The sequence below is a fragment of the Empidonax traillii genome, unplaced genomic scaffold (genome assembly GCF_003031625.1).
Source record: "Empidonax traillii isolate 1590-97213 ecotype Southwest subspecies unplaced genomic scaffold, ASM303162v1 scaffold704:size332872, whole genome shotgun sequence".
NCBI lineage: Eukaryota > Metazoa > Chordata > Aves > Passeriformes > Tyrannidae > Empidonax > Empidonax traillii.
The window spans coordinates 318666-325108 of NW_020955897.1; the positions used below are offsets into that span (position 1 = coordinate 318666).

Genomic DNA, 6443 nt, shown 5'->3' on the forward strand with positions numbered 1-6443 from the left:
TGCATACAAACCCTGGTCCATGGTGCCACACTGTAAACAGAGAAAACTAACGTTACTATATGTGGCAACGAAAACAATGGATTTACTCCCTGATTTACAGCACAAGACAATAAAAAACAAGGGTAAATCTTGAAGTGTGGAATTTGACCTTCAGGTCGCATTGTGGTGCTAACCAGACTGTCCAGCAATCGAGGAAGTTCTACTTTTCTGCAGTACTACAGAGGCACCCTAACCACAACCAATATGGAAGGTCATTAGCCAGAGCAGCACAAGTGGACTACAGCAATATTTTACTATATCCTATGTTCACAGGGTATGAAGGAGAAAAACTACTATCCAACAAACCAAATAGTTTTCTGATAAATTTTCAAAGGAAATCCCATGTCCTACAACAGCCAGGGTCTAACAGAAATCTGAGGTGAAAGTACCACAGTCAGTTCTAGGAGTTTTTTAAGACTCTGTGTTAAGTGTAGAGCTCTATCAATGTTATCCATTGCAAAGACATTTTTCCTTTGAAACTGAACACATTTTTAATCTGAAAACTGTACATCTGAAAACTGCACATCTGAAAACTGCTTTTCTGTTCCTTACAGAAAAGCATTCACTAACTTCATGGACAAGTTTCAATCACAAATAAACTAAGCAAAATAAGTGGAAGTTAATTTTAACATATTTGTGTTCAACTGAGGACCCAAAAGAGAAAGCTGCTTAATGCATGTGAATGTGTAAACATCCACAAGTTTACTCAGGCATATTTGGCATCAGAGAAGTAAAGCAGTACTTCACAACATTTATCAAATATTTGGGTGATGTGAAAAGTATACCCAAGTAATAATTTTCATTCTGTTTTACTGTATCATAAATAATGCCATGAATTACAGCATGAGCAAAATAACAGCATTCAAAACCCTACCAGTTGTTTTTTCATTATTGCCACGTCTTCAGTTTGAAATTATGTCATCATTCCAAATCCAAAAATGTTAAAAAAAAATCAAGAAAGTAATTTCATAATGAGAAATCAGATGATGAGGAAAGACAAATAAGCAAGGAAACAATTACTTGCTCTTTATGTCAGACCAATGAAAAAAATAAACCATGCCAGAGAAGAATTTCTTTGAATCTATCAAGCAGGAAGGATTCCAGCTGAACACTCATGGTACACTGAAATTCAAATGGTCCTTGATCTTAGACATTGCCCTGCCTAAAGAGAAAAGCAGTGATCTCTGAAGAAAAACAATGTTCCTCAAAACTGCAACTCCCATAGTATTCTAATATGGAAATATTTCATTAATATAAATCAGCCTTGGAAATACAATGTCTGATGTAACTGTAACTACAGAGTAGTAGCCTTCCTGAAGATTCCTTCACATCGTATAATTCTCTCTGTTACTACTGAGTGGGTGAATAATCTGAGGATAAACGTACGTCTGCTACTACACAGACAGAACTTCTGATACTTGATCATAAGGACCCTATAAAAGAAAAATCCTTTTTTCTGGGAAGGAAATCAGTGACTAAGTCAAGGAATATATCCCACCTATGTGAAGTGTAGTCTAAAGCACCAACATCATCACTGCTGCAGTTAAAGAGCCAGAAGTCTGATCTTCCTAAGCACTTCTATTGTTTTAGGTTCCTTTAGGTGTTAGGCTAGTGCAAGACAGGGCTTTATTAACCATGAACCATAAAGCCTTTTGAGAAAATCTCATGTAAAAGATTATCCCTCTCCCACGTATCTATACCTGAAAATTAGGGTTAGGATTGGGATATGGAAGCCAAGCAGATCGGGAGTTTTCCTGGTATTTGAAGGGTCCATTAAAAGCCTGAGTTATGGCACTCAGATTGAAAACACAAACTGCTGATGCTGCTATGCTGTTCCTGCAAAAGAAACATAAATATTAATCTAAATAACAACATTAAGTCAACTTGCTGAAAAATAAATAGAAAAGGCAGTAACTCTTCAATCCTTCAAGTAATAAACCAAGCAGATAAGATTAGCCAGGAGATGATATCTCAAGACAATGGTAGATGATGAGCTGATTTAGCACAGATATCACATTTAAAATATTTGTTGGCCTTACCAAGTAGCTGGTGTGAACTTAGAATTTCCTATCTTCTGCTGCTGCTCTGATACCACAAGGCTATACTACCACACATAATCACATGCACTAGGGACATCTCTTTTCTAGTTACAAAGTTCAGGATGATATTACTCCTAGGGCTCATTAATGTTTCTTCTTTACAACAGACATGAAACAAGGTAAGGATTTATTCAGTGTCTCTAGACCTTATGGAACCCCAGACAGCTCCACAAAAATCCTGTCTTCCAAGAGACGTTGTACAGCAACAAGTATGCAAGTTCAGAAATCCATCAAGAGAAAACAACTTGGACTGCGTACAAGATATCTTGTTAAACAAAAAACTACAAATAAATGGCAGCCAGACAAAACATAAAATTTCTGTGTTTGCCTTCAAAATGTGATATACATGGCAATAAAGTAATTCTGCATAGTGTAAAGAATATAATCTAATGAATATGAGAGCTTGTAATATGAGAACCAGCATTGTTCTCTTCCACATTTTGAAATAAATTTGCAGGTAAAACTGCAGACAACTGATCCACACAACTTTCTTCTTTTTTTTTTTATTTTTTTTTATTTTTCTTTTTATTTACACTTTGCCTGTACTTTACACAAGGCTTAAGAAAGCATACTATAGAAACTCCAAAATGATGGCAAAAAAACCCATGCAAACAACAACACCTGGAGGCTCAAATCTACCAGCAAGTGAAAAAAAGTTAGGATATATGGATTAAATACCAGGATAAAAGAGTAATTTGCTTTCTTATGCTTGTCATTCTTATTTCAAAGAAACGCCAAAACTTGAAATTTCCCGCTAACAATATCTGCAGAATCAATTATCATTGGATTTAATATGACTTGCCTATACAAGCTATCACTAAATGCAGCTCAGTAATATTATTGTATATTAACCATATGAAGATCTTCTTGAATTTCTTGAAGTCCTTAAAGGACATTAGACTCATGCTTATAGATTTTTCAGATATGAAAGAAACAAAATCAGCTTCATTATGAAGCAGTGGCTATAGTGAACTTAATCATCAACCACACAGAAAAGGTGCAGCGTTGGCTGTTACTCAGTGTTTATTGACAGAAATGTTTCATTTTTTCCCTCCACAAGTATATTAAATATATGAAAAAAAATAATTAGAGTACAATAAAGTCATTGCAATTCTAAAGGTATTGAGATTGAAGAATGCTGAATGTGGTTAAGTAATATCTGATGCTGTTACACCAAGAGATAGGAGTATGTTGCTCCCCATCATGGGAAACCATGGCGTTTCTCCAGTTGTAGTGCTGAAAGGTGGATCAGATGGGTTCCACAGATTATTTGTGAACAGGGAGTCAGCATGGGGAACTAATCCTAACTCTACAACATTTCAACAATGTTCAAAAATTTACTTACAATATTCGATGTCAGGAACAAATATAATTTAAATGGAGCTACCAAAAAAACCCACTCTCAAATAGTTGTAATTAATTCTTCTTTGAATCTCTATTGGACAGTCAGAATGATGGGCCACCAGGGAAGAAGGAATTAGTACCAAGATTTCAAATACTGTCTACTTTCATGTGGCAAAGGTAGTCTTAACATCAGCAAGTCCATTTTCAGAAGAGCCAAGGAGCATCAGGAACATCGTTCCCCTTCCATGGCCAAAGCCCTGTGGATTTTCTGCAGCAGAATTCCTCTGGTCAAACTTTTCATGACAGAAACATCTCAATGCTATTTAGATTTCTCATGAAAGATCATGTTGAACAGTGTGTATGTATGCCATCTGAGAAATACCTGTCTTTTACTATTTGAACTATCTAGTAAAACAGATCAATGAAATTAAAATTACTGATAAAAACATCATCAAATTTTCTTGTCCTCAGTCATCTCAAAATCTTCACTATTCTCTTTATAAAAGTGGTTTTTAAATTCACTAGATTGCTCCATTGCAGGAACAGGTTGAGCTCATCATCTAATGTCACAAGTTAGGAATTGTCAGAGCTGAATGTAGGCAGCCCATCTTGTTCACAGCCTGAGCTGCTGGCCCAGGGGTGAGCATGAATCTGGAAGATGCCTAAATGTATTGATAAAAGACTGCACCAAAAGCCCAAATTCATGCTCACTGTCTAGAATATGTAGGGATAATAATTTGTTGACATTAATTTGTGACTGTTTCCACCTGATTAATGGATATTTATAAAAGGTAGGTATCCCATTGTTTAAGGGGCCCAGCCTGTGTTTTAGATGCCCAAGGAACTTCTAAAATTCTAGACAAAACTGACTTACACAGAAGACACTACAAGACGGTAAGAGAATCAGAACCCAAAATCGGAAACTTTGTTCCAATGGTTTGAATACTGGGCTGCAGAGCCATAACACAGAGGCTGCTCTCACTGAGCAACAGATGAACTCCAGGTATCATGTTAAAGTAAAAAAGGAAATTTCTGAGACAAATGCCTTTTTTTTTTTTCTTAAGAGTTAAGCAGCTCTTGGTATCAAGCTCAGAGTCCAGGGAGCTCGATTTTGACCCAATTTTTTAACATTTAACAAATTTTAAGACCAAACTGAATTTTTTTTCAATTTTATCAACCTTGCCGATACAACAGGTTCAGTTAAAATTAGAATAAATTCTTGTTTTGACCCTTAAACTCACTAAAGTAAATGTAAGGACTAATTAAAATATATAAGAGCACTTCTTGTCTTATTTTGGGTGTGTTCTTCCTGACATGATCAAATTCCATCATGTCAAATTCATGATCATGTCACATGACAATTATAAGATACTTATTTCATAAGTACATTATGCAATAGTATGCAAAAGAAATATTAATGCCTTTCTAAGAATAAATGAATATGATGACAGAATACTCTTAAACACAACTGGCTCCCTGCTGTAAGGAAACATGAAGAATTCCTCCTTCTCTCATTTCTTCAGCAATTCATGTGGGAAACATTTGGAACTGCCACTTGTTCATAAGAGGACAGTGGATTGGGCAAAACAAGTTTGAATTTATAATGTTTACTCGGCATATGCAGAAGAGAGTAGCTCAGAGATTTAAGTTCATGCTGTCACAAATAGCAAGAAAATAAAATATATAATTTATTTTACTTACACATTAGTGGTAAAAATTCCATAGATTAAGTCTAATTCCGGCAGGAAGAAAGTGCTCTGAAGTTCATTATAGTAAAATGGAATTTCTCCAGGGCGAGAGCAGTTCAGACGAGCTTTCATGAAGGTAGTCCAGGTATCCTCCAGCACAAATTTGCCACCAATATCATTTTTGCACACCCGAGCAGCACGAGAGAATACCGTTTTCCCACAGTCATGTTCCACCGCATTCTCCCGGAAGAAGAAGTAAGTAAAGTTCCCAATGTCATAAGATGATACAAAATTTGGCTCTGAAAATAACAGAAGAAAAGATCATTTATCACCTTCTTGTGATATATGCGCTTACATTAACATGGAAGTTGGATTTATCTTCAAATATTAGATTTAGAAAAACACACTTTTTTATTATCCTTTAGGGAACTGGCACAATGACATCTGAACAGGACAATTCATGTCCAGCCACGATTATAAGCTACATGATCATAGTGTGCTGGGTTTGGCTGGGTAGAGTTAATTTTTTTTCATGGTAGCTAGCATGGCACTCTGTTTTGGATTTATGCTGGAAACAGTGTTGATAATTAGGGGATGTTTCTGTTATTGTTGAGCAGCACTTACACAGAGCCAAGGCCTTTTGTTTCTTACACCACCCCAACTGCACAAAAAGCCTGCTGAGTTGCCAGCTGTGGTTTAAAACACAACATGTGGCATGACAGACTCTCTGCTCTTACAGGTCTGTAGAACATGACTCTGCTGGACAACCTTGGCCCAGCTTGCTGTGCTTTACCATCAAAAAGGTCACTGAATTCCTCTTCTCTACACATGGGCATAGTGTATTTTTGCAATGTAACTGTTTTATCAGTTAACTCTGTTTCTGCTTTACCAACACGCCATTACTCCAGGTTAGGAGAATAATGGGCGCGAACTGATTGTGAGTGAAAATGTACTCAGAGGATGTAATGAAAAGAGAACTACACAAAAACATTTTATGGAAAGATAACTGCATTTCAACCCTATCTTGCTTAAAGCTTTTGATAGTATTACAGTATTTTTTTTTTCTTTCTTAAAAAAAAAAAAAAAAACCAAACTGATGGTGATGAAGGAGAAATCAGAGAATATGTAAAAAAATAATCTGGAAAACAACAGATGGCAATATTTCTTAAAAGAAAAAAAAAGGAAACAGTAAATACCAAAGACAATAAACACGTGGTCCATTTCCTGTAAGGTTTGCTAGAACTGAGGAAAGTCCATGACCTTAAGACAAATT

General features: G+C 35.9%; 1 protein-coding gene across 1 annotated transcript in view; it reads right to left on the reverse strand.

The window, feature by feature from the left end:
• Window positions 1-6006, reverse strand: part of LOC114065867 (semaphorin-5A) — a 127838-nt gene extending 121832 nt beyond the window's left edge. The window contains exons 1-3 of the mRNA XM_027900078.1: window positions 5964-6006; window positions 5184-5469; window positions 1740-1875 (exon numbers count right to left, since the gene is read on the reverse strand). Coding sequence (XP_027755879.1) covers window positions 1740-1875; window positions 5184-5469; window positions 5964-6006 — 465 coding nt within the window. The remainder of the gene's footprint in view (window positions 1-1739; window positions 1876-5183; window positions 5470-5963) is intronic.
• Between the last annotated feature and the right edge of the window lie 437 nt (window positions 6007-6443).